General features: G+C 45.6%; 1 protein-coding gene across 1 annotated transcript; it reads left to right on the forward strand.

Moving 5' to 3' along the window:
- Positions 1–1,829: 1,829 nt before the first annotated feature.
- On the forward strand, positions 1,830–19,993 carry LOC119391619 (monocarboxylate transporter 9). The gene is made up of 5 exons (XM_049415347.1): positions 1,830–2,061; positions 5,280–6,164; positions 13,234–13,402; positions 15,338–15,401; positions 19,817–19,993. Exons 1-5 carry the CDS (start codon positions 1,926–1,928, stop codon positions 19,991–19,993), a joined length of 1,431 nt encoding a protein of 476 aa, XP_049271304.1. The 5' UTR covers positions 1,830–1,925.
- Positions 19,994–20,957: the final 964 nt, after the last annotated feature.

Raw genomic sequence — 20,957 nt, forward strand, 5'->3', positions numbered from 1 at the left:
AGAGGTGATTTACTCTGGAAAAGGGAGTTCAATATGGAACAAGAATATGCTACCCCAAAGAGAGTGCCCGGCACTCTCTTTGTTTTTAGAGTGATCCTCAGATGCGCTTTCACGCCGACATGCTTGACGTTCTACACACAGCAGCGTCTCTTCTCATAATGCTTCAAGTAAAGCATTAAGAAGTGACAGTTGCTATCTCGAATGCATCGGCTGACTTATAGACAGACTGACCGGCGAGGTTTTCTCTCTGGGAAGCCACCTGTTGTGTGAGCCGCATGGTGTCTATTATGAAGCAACTAAAATTGAGGAGAACGCTTCGTTTTGTGAGTTCACTTCCCTTTGGTGGCAACAAAGGACAACTGCAGGAAATTGATGATTGTATAATAACCCGTTCTCATTTTTTCGCTGCAGGAGGAAGCCATACCAATCAATTCCTCATATCCTTGGGATATCTACTTCATTTGTGCCATTAGTTATTCGCAAATGAACGTCCACGTTGGCTGTTGGAGGAAAGGGGTTGATGTCAAAATGGACCCTTACGCACTAAATATGAGCGGATAGTCCGATGAAACGATAAAAAAAATAAATTTGACGACTGCATGCCTTTGTATAGCTATTACTAGACCGAATTTGGCAGAAAGTTTTTAGGCCACGCTACTTTCGCGCGCCGGTCACGCGACATCGCGAAACAGCAAAATGTGTCACATAATATCTCGTCTCTCCAAGAACATAGCGCAAGAAGCAATACCAATCAGTAAAGAAAAGCACGAGCAACATCTCGTGTACGGTCGAAGTAATGCAGTATATAGAATTCGTCTAACTTCCGAACAGTGCTCAATCCGGCAAACCGATCTATGTATCAAAGAATGACCAGGAGGTCACGCGTACTTGCTCAAAAGATAAGTCAGCACTCATCTTGCTGATAGCTGCAATAACTGTGATTGCTAACTACGAGGTACATATGAAGCATAACATCAGCGCGATGTTCATGAAAATTTTAGACATAAAAAAGGAGATAATTGCGCGAGCGTGCATTTACTATCGCTCCGCCGAAAGCAACTCCATACCTTTCGAACATGTGACATATCAGTGCTTACAGCGACATCCTGTCTCCTCATCTGTATACTGATTGTTTTTGTTGCATATGTTTTAAGTGTAAAAAGCATTAAAACTCGTTGTTAGTCAAGGCTCTGTCTGTCTGCCCTCCTCTGCGCTGTTCTCCATTATTTTTTTGTCTAAGCTCAGCAGTATACCAACCAGCCCATTTCAGCCACTCTGCGAAAACAAGAAAGTGAAGCAGAAGCCAGAAAGCTTGAATGCCTAAGTAAGCGAGCAGCATTGTTACCACAAAGAATGGTCCGTACATTGCTAGCCCCTGGATCATAAAAAACAAGGACAATCAGAACTGATGCTCAACTGAGTTTGCTTGTTGCTTTCATCGACGGTTTCTGATTAGCAAATCAGTCTAGGCTAACGCACGGAATAAAAGATTGGAAAGGTACTTGATAAAGTGCCCAGCCCTAGTTCGATACCCTCCCATTTACTTGTTCGGCTCCCATGCAAGTACGTAGCTCAGACAGACCGACCGAATCTGCATAAGCACGAGCACCAAGTCAATGAAACGTTGTCTTTGTTTCAGCTGAGTCAAGCTGCTCCATCCTTATCTTATTTGAGGAAGATTGTACACAGCGTATTCATTAGACGGTGAAGATTTCCATCCTATTTTTTTACTCGCAGTTCACCTAATTACGGAATAGTCTCATATGATGCACATGTATGCTTAGTGTGTGTAGTTTCGGGAACTATACGAGGACATCCTATGCAGGATGTTTTCTCGTGAAGAACGCAGTGCCGGGACGACGAAAGCACCACCTACGGCTTCGCGAGGGATCGACCAATGCTGGCACATAGCTGTGATATGCGCTATGATCTCGTTTCTCACAAACGCATCCATCCGGTCATCGGGATTCCTGTACGTTGGAATTATGAACGAATTCCAAGTGGGCCGTGGTCAAGCAGCATGGCCAATATGTCTCATGGGAGCCATGGCAAATATGGCCGGTAAGTTCAGAAAGATCTCCAGACCAATGTGGACAGCGACAAGAAGGATGTAAAGCGAGTACACAGATAAAATGGAAAGCACTATCAAAACTGAAAAATACTTTGGAGCAATGGGAGCTCATCGTCGAGACTATACGATAGCGGGATAAGAACATAAAAAAGTACCGTTCTTTGTGATTTACAATACTATTTTTAACGTACACCACGCCATCAAGCATGCATACTGTCCGCACAATAGGGGATGAGAGCTAAGACCTTCTTCCAGAAGCCTACAAGTTCACAAAAATTGCTCGGTCTTGCTGTATTTATGCACAGGACGTGTGGATGCTTTGTCGAAATAACTCTTAAAGCTACAGCATTTCGATGGCTCTCTTTCCAACTGCTTAAGTACAACTTTATAGCATTTTCTTTCATTTCTAGAAAAGGGTCCATTTGCCTTTAGCTGGGTCGCCGTAGAATTTGCTGGTTGATTCACTGCCGTTGGTCAGCAGATATATGGGCACACTAAAATAACGGCCCCACGATACAAAAAACTTGTAGGTCATCTTCAAAAATACCGAATACACAAGGTAAAGTACCCTGTCGTTTTGCTAGTTAGCTTTTACCAGCTTGTAAACAACTTTGGGCATAGAAATACCGAGACGTACTAGTACGGTAGTAAAGGTCATCAACGTCACTGTAGTTATTGTTTATTGATCAAAGATTACCTTAGTATGGTATGTTTCGAGGCGATTTCTCTTGTGGCTAGTTATCAGGCGTCTTTCATTCTATCAAGTATGGCTACCATGGTGGAATGTTTCTTGAATGACGTCTAATATTTCCACTGTTGCAGGTCTCGTGGCGGGTCCATTAGGCCAGAAATACAGACCGCCGCCTGTTACGCTAGCCGGGAGCGTCATTATGTGTTGCGGCATCATAGCTTCGAGCTTCGCGCCCACCATAACATGGATGGCTATAACTCAAGGGGTAGTGTTCGGTAAGATGTGCTACCATGTTTGAGTCTATGGGCAATAGATAGCATAAGCTGTTACTTTCAGTGCTTGGGGAAAAGTGATAATGCGCTTGTTTCCTTACTGCAAGAGTATTCCATGGACGTAAGCATTTTGTGTGCGTGTTTGGCGTGTGCCTCTACAAGCGTTGAGAGGAAAACGAAAAAAAACACGACAGTCAGCAGGCTGAATTAGGTAGGCTTTGTGCAGCTCTAACGTAGATCTGAGGAGAGAGGCGATTTAGGGAAATAGAGAGCGAGTGAGTAAAGACATCAGCCGAGATCGTTCAGACGCGCACGTACGGAATCGTGCTTGATTCAGGTGATGTAACGTTGCTTGGGTGCTAAGACTTAAAAGTGCGTTGCTTGCATATCTCGAAACGGATACTATCATTCATGCATATTGCTGAATATTCAGCATTGAGCAATCGAAAAACTAAAATTATGAAGTGCTTCATATGAGAAGTAACTTACCTAAATAACGTTATATGTTTGTACATAGGATGCCAGCTCCACACAACAGCCGCGCAATCCGATGCTCCCGCGAATAGCTGTGCGAACGGAACCAGCTCTGTAAAAACAACGTATTGCCAGCAATACAAGGGAAAGAAAAAAAGTAGTGGCGAGAAAATCTTCCTTAAAAAGAATTATCGCGATGCGAACCATTCTGATTATAAGTCTAAATAACGAAATAATCAGTTCAGAGAAGGCAATTTTGGTTAAGCTAGCCATCTTGCCAAACTATCCTGAGAGAACATCAGCAAGACATTACATCACTACTCAGACGGAAAAAGCGAATGAACAAGTGGACCTGTTTTTAAAGGCGTTTGTTAGCATTGCCTCGCACTGTTAAGAGGAGGGATGTGAATTTTTGTACTGAGTCAACAATACTTTAGGTTTGGCATTGAGACTGTAGAATACATACTCGCTAGAGAAAATTGAGACAATGAATTTGCCAAAAAGAACTTTAATGGTAGCTCAGCGTTATTAATTAGACAAATTTTGATATCAGCTTCGCGTTATGAGCTACAATCATATGGACGTGTAAAATATAACTTTAGTAAAAATAATAAAGTACAAGTACTACTCAATAAATAGAGATCAAAAGAAACGCAGAATTTAGAATAGAGCGAACATCGGACTATTGACACATGCACTATAGGATACGAAAGACAACATCACTCCTGCACCTTTAACACCGCTTGATATCGTGCCTTGCGTTTCTGAGGTCATTTTTATCTCCTTTCACGTTCTGTGGCGAGCTCAATATGACGAAACGTTCTTTAGAAAAAATGTTTTTATAAATCTAAGATTGTTTCCATCTATAGAAGAATTGTTCTGAGAGTTCTGGATATGAAAGAAAGAAAATGTACAGAAAGAGGAGCGTGGCTATTCCGAAACTTACGCACGAAGGTGTAGGGCAACTAAGGTTCACAGAACATTTACTTGTACCACATAACAAGTAAGGGACATCTCCTAGCCGCCGCACATGGTGATAACACATAGATCTGGGTGCATATTGGGTTGTGAGTATCAGTCACGATTTGGGTGCAACTAAAATATGCCATAAAATGTGCATTAAAGGTAAGTGACTGGATTCCAAGAGGTGGCAAACGCGTGAGGGGGAGACAGAAAATTAGGTGGGCAGATGATGTTAAGAAGTTTGTAGGTATAACGTGGCAGCAGAAAGCACAGGACCGGGTTGGTTGGCGGAACATGGGAGAGGCCTTTGCCCTGCAGTGGGCGTAGAAAGGCTGATGATGATGATGATGATGATGATGATGATGATGATGATGATGATGAAAATATGCCACGAGTAAGGCATAGCAATGAGGTGTCCGAAAAACGCGTACGGCTCTGCTTCTACAAATCAGCAGTCAATCAGGAACTGGCGGAGATAATGGACAGAATGAAATACAATTGACTTGCCATTATTAGAACCCAGTCGCCACGCAACCCCAGGTGTTTTCATTTCATTCAAGGCCGTGGTAGTGGGGGTCACAACATGGTGGTGGTGCTGATGGTTGTGATGCTGCAGCAGGCGGGGTTAGCCTGGCTTGCATGGCCGGCAATTGTATCGCCTGAACATCACCACAAATGTGAATTAGGTTGGATTGTATCGAATAACTCCCAACAGAAGCAAAAAGTGTGGAATTGTCCTTGCAGCAGAAAACTCGAAATATAGTTACCAACCTTCTCTTTCTTCTCTCTCTCTCTCTCTCTACGCAAGGTATCGGATCTGGCTTTGTCCTGATGACGCTCCCTGTGTATATCAACCAACACTTCGAAAAATACCGAGGATTTGCCCTGGGCATTGCGTACGCAGGATCTACGAGCTCGGCCTTCGTATTTCCTAAGCTGCTGCTGTATCTCAAGAATACGTACAATTTCCGCAGCAGTATCATGATCTTCGGTGCCATCGTCAGTCACGTCATCGCCGCTAGCCTCCTCCTTAAAGAGCCGTCGTGGATCCGAAAAAAGCGAGTCGATGACGCGTTGGCGTTGAAGCAGGCCAAGGACATTTTCACCATTGAAAAAGAAGCCACCAAGACGACAGTGAATAGCACTGCGTTCAGTAAAACATACCGTGATAAAAAAACGGACACAAATACTGCCGCAAACAGCAAAGTCAACCCTTGGAGCATCCGGCATGGACTCACCGTATTGGAGAACCCCATGTTTTACGCAGTGATGTTGACGTACGTTGTGTTCGGTTACAATTTCGACGTCTTCATGGCCACTATTGTGGACTTTGCCGTCGACAAGGGTACAGCGTTAGAAGCGGCCGTAGGTCTAATACCGTTGTTCTCATTTACTGACACGCTTGGACGGTTGTTTATTCCTCTGCTCGTCGACAAGGGATATGTGACGCGTAGTTGCCTGGCAACGGTTAATTACTTATGGATGTCCCTTGTGTTATTTACGTTTCCGCTGGTACGTGGTTACTATGAGATTATGGCTGCCTGCATGTGCCTCTCCTTGGCTATCGGATGCAGCGTCACCATGTACCCGGCCCTCATGGCCGACTACATGGGCATTCAGCGCTTACCAATCAGCTACGGTATCGTCGGCGCCGTGGCTGGACCCCTGTTCGTACTCAAACCCTTATTTATTGGTAAGTGTACTCTGCAACATTTACTTTAACGACCTATCTTCTAATATTTCCTCTTGTGTCCCACCATGCACCGAAACTGCAGGACGTTCCACATCATTACTTATTTATTTATTTACTTAGTTATTTATTTATTGGAGACACCTGCAGCGCCCGATGGCATTTCAATACAATAAGTTTTGGCATTTTACGTCCTAAAACCACGATGTCACGTGGTTTAACGCGCACCTAAATCTAAGTACACGGGCCTCGAGCATATCGCCTCCATCGAAATGCGGCCGCCACGGCCGGGATTGAATGCCGCAACGTTCGGGTCCACCGTCGAGCATCATAACCACTTGATCACCTTGGCGGTGAAGTTAAGCCCTCCTACACTTAATTCAAATTGTTCGCTCACTGACGTAACCACCGATTCAATGTCATTACCACCACAGATATTCAAGTAATCGTCCACGTACCGAAATATCTTTATAATGCAAATTCCTAAGGCGTCCTCTAAACGTTTGTCGATCTTCCTAAGGTATAAATCACTAATAATCGGAGCAACCTTAGAAAGAATGCAAATTCCTGATTTCAGCGCATAAATGCCTTCCTTCCAACCTACCAGCGTTGACTTTAAATACATGGAATGTATTTCTAGAAAAGCCTCCGCAGACACACCATACTTATCCGTGAAAACCGTTTCCGGCACTTCTTCATTAATACAAAATTGAACACATTTTAATAACCCTTCGTACGGCAAGGAATAACAAAGGTCTTCGATATCCATGCTAAAAGATTTAGAACCACCAGGGTTCTCCTTTGAGAGAAACTGAACTAGCGGCTGAAAATTACGCATGTGAAAAAGGTCTGAAAAATTCAGTGAGGTTGAGCAGTTCTGCAAGTAATTAGAAACAGCGATTTGCCAGGTGCCTTGCTCTGAAACTATTGCTTGAAACAGAATCTCGCTCTTATGCGTTTTCGCTGAAAAAAAAACAATTCTAAAGTGAGCGATGTAGCCTTATTGACATTGCACTCTATTCTCTAAAGATTATGTCTTAACAAAAGATCGACAGCACGCTGCCTAACTACCGATGGTTTAAGTTTTACCGTCCTAAAATTCCTTTTTATGGCTGTTCACCCTTTTTCTGAGAACATGCTGTTTGGTATAATTATGAAATACCCTTTCTTATCTGAACTAACAGGCCTCAGTTCCTTCTCCACACAATACGTAACCAAAGGCTGAGTAGGATCTGGAGTGCTAAGTTGCTTATTAGAACCCTTGACACTAGCAATGCAGTCTGAAATGCGGTGCGAGCGCTCTTCTTCTTCGAGCGCGACTAGTCTAGTGATACTGAGCGGCAGGCTTAAGACGCCGATTGGTTTTAGATTACGTTTAAAGTAATGTTTTGGCCCCAAGGCTAGGGTTTTGCAGTGACTATCATCTACGACAGCTCCTCCGAAGACGAGTAGGTTTATTGGTGGTGAAATAGTAGAAAAAATCTTCCTCTTGCACGGTTGAAGCTCACGAAGCTTCACCCTCCACAAGTATTCGGCACGCTCGTTAGCTACCCTCACCCAGTCGGCGTACAGCTGCTCCTGGCGGCGAACGTCACTCGGAGTAGAACAGCGGACCTTGAGGTATTCCTGGTAGAATCTGACTTGACGCCAGGATTTGGTGGTAAGTATGGCACAAATCATCCTGGCATGTTCGGTAGATATTTGCAGAAACCGGCACAAGAGCTGAACTTCAATAGGACAAACTCGATTCTTTGATTATCACGACATTGTCCTAGCGCGAACCAAACAAATAGCAATTAAGGAAGACAAGGAAGCAGGATTCTTCAGATAAGTAGAAGAACATAGAAAAGGGCTCAGTGCACTGGAAATAAAGCTTAAAATAACGGAGAGCTCAGCTAGTTGGTAAGTATTCATGTTATAGAGACAGGGCGTGCAAACACGGACACGAGAGAAGTCATGACACCACAAACGCTGACTAAGAACTGAAGAGGTGCACAACGGCGGAAATGAAAGAAGGCACGAAAACTTATCTGCGCATGCCCAAACAATAGGCGAACCTATCAATCCGACACGCGTCACTTAGGCTTGCACCTACATAAAACCGTTCTTGAAAATGGCATATGGTAACAACCGCGAATAGTCACTAACTTACGTAGAAGCTCGCCGCCTTGTGAACTTCACATGCATACCGAAATTGGCACGGGTAACCCTTGTCATCCTAAAGCTTAAACTTGCGTTTTGCATGTGTTCGTCTCATCGAATGAACTTAGTAACTACGTTCTCCTTGGAAACACGCGAAAAATTGGCAAAAATATTCGAGACGGCAGAGGCAGCTATGAAGATCAACTGAAAAGGTTTCCGCCTTTTTCACCACCAAACTTAAGCGTTTTGAAGTGACAAAGAATACCCCGCCACGGTGGTCTAGTGGTTATGGCGCTCGACTGCTGACCCGAAGGTCGCGGGATCGAATCCCGGCCACGGCGGCTGCATTTTCGATGGAGGCGAAAACGTTTGAGGCCCGTGTACTTAGATTTAGGTGCACGTTAAAGAACCCCAGGTGGTCGAAATTTCCGGAGCCCTCCACTACGGCGTCTCTCATAATCATATCGTGGTTTTGGGACGTTAAACCCCAGATATTATTAGTGACAAAGAATAAAGGCAAACTAGGAAACCACTTAAAAGTGTTGGTACACAGTTTTGAGCATAATGTTGGAAGCAATGCAGGATTGCACCGGTTCGTTCATTTCGTGCAGCTGTGGTGTAGCTGCACGACCGTTATTGTCGTGCGACAAGAATTGCGCTAGACAGGCCACTTGACATATAAAGTATTCCATGGTGTCCTGTTATGTTTACACGCAAACGCACTCATAGCGCAATGTTAACCTTGTTGGTGGTACTTTTAACAGGGCAGCTGCTTAACATTTTCGTTCTGCGTGCGGCGTTCGCAAAAACTCGGTGGGTATGCGCAAGAGGGTATGGGCGAAGCAGCTCCTTGCATAGCCATTTGTTGCATAGTGATTGCCAATCGAATAATATTCATTAGCTTTTTGATAATCGATGAATAATCGGTAACCACTCAATAGTCAATCGATAGTAAGTCAATAGCTTATCGATAATCGATGAATAACCTATGAATACTAGAAAATGCTTAGTTGAGCTCAGCCTGACCCAAAAGATGCATGACCGATACGTTGTGACAACCAATCAATAGCCAATGAATAATTGCTGAATAACTAATAAATTCCAGAATATGCTTCCGCGTGCTTACCACAGCCGTGCATACCCGTGCATACGATTTGCCACGAAATAAAGGGAAGAAAGAGAAAAAAGATAGAAAGACACAGAAAGAAAGATATATAAAGAAAAACGAACAAACAAGAGATAGAAAAACAGACAGCCATCACCAGATTCGCTGCTACATATATATATATATATATATATATATATATATATATATATATATATATATATATATATATATATATATATATACGGGGTGTTTCAAGAAATGTGTCCAACCTTCTCAAAAAATCAGGAAAATGCGATATTTGCTCGGGGCTTTCAGAATTGCTTTTTCGGTAGTCAATTTTTCGAAATGTCAATGTTGGGATGGGTTTCTGGCACGAAGGACTTCAATTACCCAATTTGACACAGTCACCTAACTCCACTAATTAAAAAGTTAATCATATTAACTTTCTTAATTACGGCCTCAAGTCATGTCTCTAACCATCTTAAGATGCCTAGCGCTACAGAAAAAGTCATTGACTCATTTTGAACGTCTCAGAAGAATATGGCAGTTGTGTTCTTCCATGTTTCTGTTTAGGTTTTGCCATTGAATTTGGTTGAATATCATTACTTCGTAATTATTACTAGATGCCACTTTTTCGAAATCTCAAAGTTGGGTTGGGTTTCTGGAATGAACAACTTCAATTCTCCCATTTGACACAACCACCTAACTCCACTAATTAAAAATTTAAATAATATAACTTTTTTAATTACGGTCCCAAATAATTTCTTTAACCCTCTTAAAACCCCCGCCCCTACAGAAAAACCAATTCTGAAGGCAGCAATCAAATATCGCATTTTACAGATTTTTTGAGAAGGTTGGACGCATTTCTTGAAACACCCTGTATATATATATATATATATATATATATATATATATATATATATATATATATATATATATAGAGTAAATTATAGCACGGATTGGGAAAGGGAAGTGATGGTCATGTCGGAAAGTAGAGGGTGTGAGGTTAGTCTGAGCATAGTCTTGTATAGTATATACCGGTTATTGAATGTTAAGCGTTATGGTTTTGGTAAAATTGATCACTAGGAAAAACATGAAAACCACCTTTGCAGATAAGTTATGTATCCAGGGAGACACAAAGTGCGACAAATAATATTGATGTCGCACGCCCAGTAAACTAGGATCGAATAATGAACTTTTTGATGACTGCAGCAAGCGGACATGTTTGTAATAAAAAATTGGAGGGAAGTCGCGTTTCAAGACAGTTTCACTTGGAAGAATTATTCTAGCATGCCTGTGCCCCGAGATGTCCCGCTGAAAATTTTAATTGCGGTTTGCATGATTACGCATGCAAGACGGTGAGGATCGGAGCAATGTTCCTCTCTGATGTGACGAGCAGTCATTGCTTGCTATCGCCAGCCGGTTGCAAAAGGGTATCCGTTATCATCCTTCGATCCGTTGTCAGATTAAACGCCGCACGTAACTGCCGCGACACGTCGGGAAGGAGCTTTGCGCCCGTGCTCACTGTCTTGCATGCGCAGTCACGCAAGCCTCAATTAAACATTTCAGCGGAATCTCTCCGGGCGCATACATGCTAGAAGAATTATTTCAATTGGAATTGTGTTGAAACGCGACTGCCTCCGACTTTTTAATACAAATATGCCCGCTTACTGCACTCAATAAAAAGTTCAGTGCTCAATCTTAGTTAATTGGGCGGCTGATAGCAATAATTAGCAATATTTAGCAATAATTATGAACTCACTTTGTGTCCCCCTGGATACAGAACTTATCTGCAAAGGTGGTTTTGACGTTTTCCCCACTGCTGATTTTTAACAAAGCCATAAAGCTTAACTTTGAACACCCGGTATAGCATAGCAAGGGATGCGAAAGGAAAGTGAGGATGGGGAGGAGGAAGGAAGCGCCACCAGCTTCGCTGCTTCATCAGTCTTCGCATCACTACTGCGTAGTTCCCCCGTTTTTTCCTTCATTCTGTTCTGGTATCATCTCACTCAATGCTCCGACATGTGCATGTGGGCCCTTTAAATGAATAATTGATGTATAGTCTAACAGGTTAGCTAAATATGTTTTCTCTACCGCCACTTTGGTTGGTTGGTAACAACTCTATTGATGGTGCGGCAGAGCTTTCGCCGACTGGGCTTTAGGTCTCCGACGTGGGGACGTCGAGGCCTTGCCTCACCGCCGCCTCGCGGGCCTGCTGGACAGCCCACTGACACACTAAATATGTCGGACTAATGAATATAATCAGGCAGAAAGGCGATAGAAAGTGAGTAGCACGAAAGACAAGGAGATAAAAGCCACACATCTTTCGCGCTGCTTCCCTGCCATATGTTCAACCAACTAGCCGACAAGGTCATCCTTCAGAAAAGCGAGTCTATCGAAAAAAGGGCCCCATTTGCACACATTTGAAGAGCTTGGCTTGTAGATTTCTCTCATACGCACCACAAAACACATAAGAAGACATGTTGACTTACTTCAAAAGTACTTGATGTTTTCCAAAAAACAATGGATGTATATGTCAACGAAAGGATATTCAGTGGTGTGTAAGGTTTTCTATTATGTATACCTCTCAGTTATTTTTGTAAATGGGCAAGGAACATAACGCAATCCTGGCATTTTTTTCTGCAGGACTGGCAAGTTTACGTTATTTTAACAGGAGGAATGCGGCACTCTAGCTATAAAAAAATGCGATAGTTTGTCTCCTAATGGCATGTTTGCAAAAAGAGCGAAGTTAAATTATATTGTTGTGAGACGTGAGACGCCAAACGACAGCCGTTAAATTCGGAGAATCATCCTATTAATAATATCAGTCGATATTTGTTTTTACTCCCCACGGTGGTATAGTGATCATGGTGCTCGACTGCTAACCCGAAGGCCGGGAGGTGGAATCCCAGCCGCGGCAGCCGTATTAAGATGGAGGCGATAATGCTTGTGGCCCGTGTACTTCAATTTAGGTGCACGTTAAGGAGCCCCAGGGGGTCCGGAGCCCTCCACTACGCGGCGTTCCTCATGATCATATTGTGGTTTTGGGGCGTTAAACCCCAACAGTAAAAATTATTATTAGGTCGATATTTTGAGCGAGTGAAGCATGATGAAATCAACTAGGTAAATGCATTATCACGCTAAGACCACAACTTAATGATGGCTGCTGTACAGGTGTCACTGGCGTTCATGCACGAGTGGTCTCCTAGGAGTTGTCAGCTACTTGACGGTACTTTACTACAACGATATTGGTTTCCTATGACACATACTTGCTTTATGACGAGCATGAACTACAGACAGTGTTGGCAGTTAGGCAATGTATTTTTTTCTTTTTACTTTTTTATACCCGCAGTAACACGAAGTAGATAATCGGTGAGGTAAGTAATAGTGTTGCGTATTCAAGCTTGCTCAGATATAATCGTGTCTACTTCACTTGGCTGATACCTCCTGCGACCGAGCTATGTAGGAGAAAATCAGCCAATACGAAAGGGAATTTTTCACTAATTAGAATTAGGAGTGTCAATTCCTTCACCTCAAATATTCCACTGATATCACTTTTCGCGTAATATTTGCCTTCGCTTATGTATGAAGCTCTCGTACATTAAGTTGTGAAAAAAGCAGGACTTGAGCATTGCATCACAAGACTTTTTTTTTTAATCGCCAGTTTTGATGTGCCCATACTAACAATACAAAACACGTGATGTGAATATTCCGTAGATGGTCTTGGATTTTCTTTAATGAGGCTGCCGAGGGCTGGGCAAACATTAACAATGGGTTAATATAAAACAAATGGAATTAACTAATGTTCTCTTATTCACGAAGGTTTCTTTCGAGACCACGTCGGCTGCTACAGCAACATGTACCGGTTCTTGTCCGGAGGCGTGTTCGTGTTAGGACTGGTATGGCTAGCCGTGTTCCAGAGCGAGAGGCGCAAAAGGAAGGAGTGGAAACCGCAACCGGCCGGAGCCACCGAAGCCATCCTCGTCGATGGGCACGCAGTGTACTGTAATCCGGGTTTCACGGCCACGGAACATCGTCGCGACCCGGAGTGTTCAACCGACGGTCGCACGAAAGGCGATATCGAATGTGTAAAAGCCTGTAAATAATAATAAAGCCTGTAAATATGCAAAACGTTAAGCGCAGTACTGATTTGACGAGGACGGGACAGGGAGTGACACACACACAACCGCTAACTTTCAACAGTGATTTATTGTGAGCCGGATCAGTGCATAAATACATGGAAATTGCGGTCATCAGGCATGAGCAAATGTGAAGGATCTAGGAATGACAATTCTTTTCTAGACAATGATAATGAAGGTGCGCTGACACAATCTTCGCCTAACTCGTGTATGGTGGCTGATTCAACTATCAACCGCGTGGTCTCATCTTTGTGCGTGCGTACGACAGAGCACTCATGAAAAGCAGGCGAACACCCACACGTACTGCAATGCGCGGTTAACAAACCATCGCCACCCTTCTTTACATTGTTTTTGTGTTCTCTAAGCCTGTCGTTAAGGCAGCGCCCCGTCTGCCCCACGTAGAATTTCCCACACGAAAGGGGGAGCTTGTACACGACCCCTTCTTTGCAATCCACGTGGCGAACTCTGATTTTTTATTCAGCCGCGCGCTTTGTGAGCAGTTGGGTTGCTGAGCCTGCACAACTTTCCCAGCTTATTTGGAGCCGTAAAAGCGACGCTAATGTTTGCTCGAGCGCCCACTTTTTTTAAGTTGTGGGAAATCTTGTGAAGGTATGGCATGACAGCGAACCTCTTCCGGGAAATCTCACCAGCAGCGGCGTTCTGTTGGCGACCTGAAGGCTTTTTGAGCAGGGATTCTGCCACTGACACCAGAAGGTGGTCAGGGTAGCCTGCTTGTGCGAGGCGAGCGTTTTGGCAATCAAGGCTGGTTGCCATTAAATGGCGGCATGATTTGTTTATAGCGTTGTCGAGGCAGTGCCTGACGACGCTCCTCTTGACTAATTTCGAGTGGGATGACGAAGACGGCAGCAAAGGTGTGTTTCCCCTTGGATCATACAGGCGCTGAGCCATGCTCCCAATTAGGGTTGCAGAAGTTGCGCCTTTTCCTTTCCTCAACCTCTCCTCCTCCTCCTCCTTGGATCATACAACCAGCACCTGTGTGTGTCGTGAAAATACAATCGAACATCTAAAAACTTAAGGGAACCGTTCTCTCCCGGGACTTCGTGAGTAAGCTGCAATGGCTCTAGGCAGTCACGGACAAGTGTGAGTAGGTTAGAAACTTCCGATTCAAAGGAACCTTTGTCACAATTCATTAAAAACAGGTAGTCGTCAACGTATCTAAAACATTTAAAAACACTAGTCCCAGTGAGATGCGTCAGGAGGGTTCTGTTGAGGCTACCTAAAAACAAGTCGCTTAATATGGGCGCGATACAGGACCCTATACAGATGCCTTGCTTCTGGATAAAAGGCTTACCGTCCCAAAGGATGTAAGTAGAATCCAGGTAAGTAGCTAAAGGGTCTAAGAAGTTTCTAGACGAAATGCCAGAAGCGTCCTTGAAATCTATCCAGCCGAACTGAACTAGAGCCATCTTGATACATTCGAGCAATGCAGTGCGGGGCAACGAGTAGTAGAGGTCTTTGATATCAATAGATATGGCACACAGCCCTTCGTTAGTCCGGGGGGCGATAGCGTCCAAGACGTCTTGCGACTTTTTTTATGAGGAACGGGTCATTTACTTCCAGTAACTTCAGCTTTTCTTGAAGAAACGTTGCTAAGGCCTTCTGCCGCGTGCCTATCTCGGAGACTATTACTCGTAGGGGTGTTTATGGCTTATGTGTCTTTGCACGAAAAAATATCTCGGGATGGTCCTTCTTGCATTTACCGAACTTTGTCAGCACACTATCTAATGTAAGCTTTTCACACAAGTCTTTTGCCCTTTTCTTGACAGCGGAAAGGCGTACACCCGCGCGGCAAACAAGTACGTCAGATATGGCTTTATTAGCCTTGGAAAGGTACAGTTCGTGGGACATTAACGTGAACCCTCCCTCCTTATCCGCGGGTAAAAGGTATAACGAATTGTCTTTGAGAAAGGAAATGACGCGTTGTACAGGAATTTTTGAAGATGTCTGCTTACATCGTGTTAACACGTCGACTCCTTCCGAGATGCATCACGGTTCCTCTGATTCGGTTGCCTGGCGGGCAACCCGACGCACATGCGACAACAGTTCAGGAGCAGAGAGCTTCGGTTCCGCGGCGAACTTTGGTCCCAAAGAGAGAACGTGCCGGACGGTGGGAGTAATGACCAAAGGCTCTTGCATATGAATGGCACCAGTAGCTCTCGGCGACTTGAGAGGAACTTGTGCGCGCAGGACACACAACAGCTGGATCCAAATAGCCTCGGTGATTTCACCAGCAATGCCTAGAGACTTTCGAAGTTGCTGCTTCGCCGCTTCTTCGTCCAAGTTGTCGAAGAATATCGAACTAAGCAGTTGTCGATAAATTCGTACTTGCTGGTAGCATTCAGATTTCAAAATCTTCGTGATTCTTTTACCGTGCCCTGTCGAAGGACGGAAACCACAGAAGAGTAGCTTGACGTCTTCTGGAAGCAAACCGTTACGGATGCAAAAGGAATAGGAACGGGCCCTACACGTTGCAGCGGCGATGAGTGAAATGATGGCTTGAGGATCCGGAGACACATCTAAAAAGGGGCCATTTGTAGTAGAAATGAACTTAGCAAGGGTGGATCTTTGGCCTTGTTGGTGCGACATATGCATAACGTTAAGTGCATTACTGATTTGACGAGGACGGGACAGGGAGTGACACACACACAAGCGCTAACATTCAACAATGATTTATTGTGAGCCGGATCACTGCATAAATACATGAAAATTGCGGACATCAGGCATGCGCAAATGTGAAGGATCTAGGAATGACAATTCTTTTCTAGACAATGATAATGAAGGTGCGCTGACACAATCTTCGCCTAACTCGTGTATGGTGGCTGATTCAACTATCAACCGCGTGGTCTCATCTTTGTGCGTGCGTACGACAGAGCACTCATGAAAAGCAGGCGAACACCCAGACGTGCTGCAATGCGCGGTTAACAAACCATCGCCACCCTTCTTTACATTGTTTTTGTGTTCTCTAAGCCTTTCGTTAAGGCAGCGCCCCGTCTGCCTCACGTAGAATTTCCCACACGAAAGGGAAAGCGCGCGGCTGCATAAAAATCACAGAGTTCGCCACGTGGAATGCAAAGAAGGGGTCGTGTACAAGCTCCCCCTTTCGTGTGGGAAATTCTACGTGGGGCAGACGGGGCGCTGCCTTAACGACAGGCTTAGAGAACACAAAAACAATGTAAAGAAGGGTGGCGATGGTTTGTTAACCGCGCATTGCAGCACGTGTGGGTGTTCGCCTGCTTTTTATGAGTGCTCTGTCGTACGCACGCACAAAGATGAGACCACGCGGTTGATAGTTGAATCAGCCACCATACACGAGTTAGGCGAAGATTGTGTCAGCGCACCTTCATTATCATTGTCCAGAAAAGAATTGTCATTCCTAGATCCTTCACATTTGCGCATGCCTGATGTCCGCAATTTTCATGTATTTATGCAGTGATCCGGCTCACAATAAATCATTGTTGAAAGTTAGCGCTTGTGTGTATGTCACTTCCTGTCCCGTCCTCGTCAAACCAGTACTGCGCTTAACGTTATGCATATGTCGCACCAACAAGGCCAAATATCCACCCTTGCTGTAAATAAATGTACTCAGAAAATATAGAACGCGTTTTTTCTCGCTGTCCTCACTGAAGGGCATACAGACGGCCAATAGCGGTTGTGTTGGATTGCCTTGGCAGTCAATACTGCAGGTTTTTCCGCTCAATTTAACCCAAGCGCCAGCCAATTTGGCTGGCGCTTGGATTAAGTTGAGCGGGAAATCCAGTAAAATGTCGACCCAAACTGTCGTCGTGCTGGAAATCTATCAAGGTCTTATTGAGCTTTCTGCGTGGCAGTGGCCTATATGATATGCTATAGTACTCCCGTGCCGCACCTTTCTATTTTTGTTTGTTTACGCACGGCCGCTCTTTCCTCCGCTCTTTTTTCCATCTTTCTTTCCCTTTTCCCTTAGTGCAGAATAGCAAACCGGATGTCATAATACTGGCTTACCTCCCTGCCTTTCGCTCTTTTGCCTCTCTCTCTTACTCAAAAATGTTATTCGCCAAAATTTTAAAATTGTTCGAAAACTGATGATGAGCCAGTCAGTTTGTTTGAAAGCTACGGTCTGGTGAAGTTTAATTACGTTGGCTGTTTGTTGTGACCGGAAAACAATAAACCCTAATATACTATCCATTTATTCACTCGCGCTGCTCTGTTCACGCCTTTGTATTGCCGACGTACGCAACTGCCTACGTGCTTTTGCCGTTAATATTGTCACGGGTGAGAGTATAAAAAGAAGAAATGTATTTACAAAATATACAGACGGAGATAGAAGCAGCTGCTGCCAAGATGGAGGAACAGCAACAACACGAGCGCTATTTCATTCTTCGTCATCATCGTCTTGTTGAAGCGTTCTTGTTCCTGATGGCATGTAACATATAACCCCCGCCGTTGGTAGCGCTGTCTCGGCGCTTAAGAAACAGCAGTATCATGTGCAGAGAAGTAGGGCGTGAGGCGGGAGACGTGCACTATATCAATAACGGATACCGAAGATGACGAACTACTGTCCAGAGGAGCGATCTCGTACGTGACTTCAGTGAGCTGGCGTAAGACCGTATAAGGCCTAGAGTAACGAGAGAGAAGCTTTGATGACAGGCCAACGTGGCGGCAAAGTGTCCAAAGGAGGACCAAAGAGCCTGGGGAATAGGTAACCACTCTATGATGGCTATCGTAGCGGGTTTTCTGAGACAGCTGGGAGGCAGAAAGACGATCCCGTGCGATCTGTCGAGCCACTTCAGCGCTAGCAGTTACATCACGGGCGTACTCGGTGAGAGTGGACGTAGCGGATGGTAGAAGATTGTGAAAAGGTAACGTGGATTGGCGGCCAAACAACAGATAGAAAGGGGAGAAGCCAGCGGTGTCGTGGCGGGAAGAATTGTACGCGAATGTCACGTAAGGCAAAGTGCTATCCCAATCACGATGATCTGCGGAGACATACATGGATAACATGGTGGTCAAGGTGCGATTGAGGCGCTCCGTAAGTCCATTTGTTTGCGGGTGGTAGGCAGTGGTGAGCTTGTGACGTGTGGAACACGAACGGAGAATGTCCTCGACGACCTTCGAAAGAAATGAGCGACCACGGTCGGTCAGTAGCTCTCGCAGAGCGCCGTGGTGGAGAATGACGTCGTAAAGCAAAAAGTCTGCGACGTCGGTGGCACAGCTTGTAGGTAGTGCCCGCGTGATTGCGTAGCGTGTCGCGTAGTCAGTAGCTACGGCAATCCACTTGTTACCACTTAGAGACGTTGGAAATGGTCCCACGAGGTCGAGGCCGACCCGATAGAAGGGGACACTTGGAATGTCGATAGGTTGAAGAGGACCAGCTGGGGACAAGGAAGAATGCTTGTAGCGCTGGCAGGAATGACAAGCAGCAACATATCGCCGCACCGAACGGTAAAGGCCGGGCCAGAAAAATCGACGCCGTACGCGATCATACGTGCGGGTTGCTCCGAGATGGCCAGCGGTGGGGGCGTCATGAAGCTGTTCAAGAACAGTGGAACGGAGTGCCGCCGGAACTACGAGTAGAAGCTCGAGGCCCTCGGAACTGGTGTTGCGTCGGTAAAGAATGCCATCGCGTAGCACAAACAAATGAAGTGACGGGTCCGCGGGATAAAGACGTAGGCGGTAGATGATAGGCCGCAGGTAGTCATCGCGCAGTTGCTGGTTGCGTATGTCGGCGAAATTGGATATGGCTAAGACACAGGCATCAGAATCGTGCGCTGACGCCTCAGGAGGATCCACTGGATGACGGGATAGACAGTCGGCACCCTGGTGCATTCATCCAGACTTGTATGTCACGTTGAAGCTGTATTCTTGAAGTTTCAAAGTCCAGCGTCCAAGTCGTCCAGTGGGATCTTTGAGGGACGACAACCAGCACAGCGCGTGGTGATCTGTAATTACCGAAAAGGTCCGACCGAAAAATTATGGTCGAAATTTTCCGACGGCCCGAACAGATCGAGGCACTCACGCTCAGTGATAGAAAACTTGCATTCTGAAGGGGAGAGGAGGCGACTGGCGTAGGCAATGACGTGATCCTGTCCTTGTTGCCGCTGGGCGAGAACAGCCCCAATACCATGGCCGCAGGCATCGGTGCGAACTTCTGTAGGGGCCGACGGGTCAAAATGAGCCAAGATGGGTGGTGAGGTAAGAATCGTAGTAAGTGTGCCGAATGCAGTTGCTTGGTCGGTACCTCAGTCAAACGGCACGTCTTTTTTCAGGAGTTCCGTGAGAGGACTGGCGATGTTGGCAAAATTCTTGACAAGACGATGAAAGTAGGAGCACAGGCCGATAAAGCTCCGGGCATCTTTCACGGACCGTGGTATCGGGAAATCTTTAACGACTTGAACTTTCCCAGGATCAGGCTGCACGCCACGAGCGCTGACAAGGTGGCCTAGCACAGCGATTTCCCCACGGCCAAAACGGCATTTGGAAGAGTTGAGTTGAAGGCCTGCTGCTCTGAAAACTTCAATACCAGCTGACAGGCGGCTCTGGTGGCTGTCGAATGTGGATGAGAATACGATGACGTCATCCAGATAGCAAAGGCGTGTTGACCATTTGTATTCATGTCACTATGGCGCGCCCTGGCGGGCGCGCCATAGTGACATGCTAAGTCAAGCTGAAGCAAGCCGGTTCCATAGTCAGTCAGGGCAGAGTGGGCAGACAGAAAGTCCATTCCGAGGATAAGTTCATGGGAGCATTTCTCAAGCACGGCAAACAGGACAATTGTGGAGCGGTCAGCAACACTTATACGCGCGGAGCACATCCCAAGCACGGGGAACGTCCCACCATTGGCGACTTGAACGAGGGGTATCGTGGGGGCGTTAAAACTTTCTTAAGGCGGCGACGAAGCTCCGCGTTCATCACCGATATATGAGCCCCTGTATCGACAAGAGCAACAACGAGTGCGTCGTCCACTTTAACATCAATAAGGTTACGTCTGGTCGGAAGCGTGGTCAGAGGATTTGGTGGGCGCAAAGTAGATGCAGCGTCACCTCCGGGAGCTGCATCGGCTAGTTTTCCCGAGGCAGGTGGTCAGTCGGCGACGTTGGACGGCGAGAGTGGGGCGAGCGAGACGATGGGCGACGCGACTGAGGTGAACGGGACTGACGGCCATGCGGGGACGGTGAGCGAGGACGATACGGCATGGCAGAGACGTCGTCGCTGGTGGCTTGAGGTGGTTCGCCGTGAGGTTCGAAGCTTCCGTGGTCAGTGTTGGGCGACGGTTGTACCCATAGGATGTTTGATGCCAATACCACGAGTTGTTGCAATGGCGGGCCACGTGACCAACACGATGACAGTTGAAGCAAATAGGACGGTCAGCAGGAGTCCTATACTCGGCGGGATCACGAGGGGGCACTG

Source organism: Rhipicephalus sanguineus, chromosome 4, assembly GCF_013339695.2.
Source record: "Rhipicephalus sanguineus isolate Rsan-2018 chromosome 4, BIME_Rsan_1.4, whole genome shotgun sequence".
Lineage (NCBI taxonomy): Eukaryota > Metazoa > Arthropoda > Arachnida > Ixodida > Ixodidae > Rhipicephalus > Rhipicephalus sanguineus.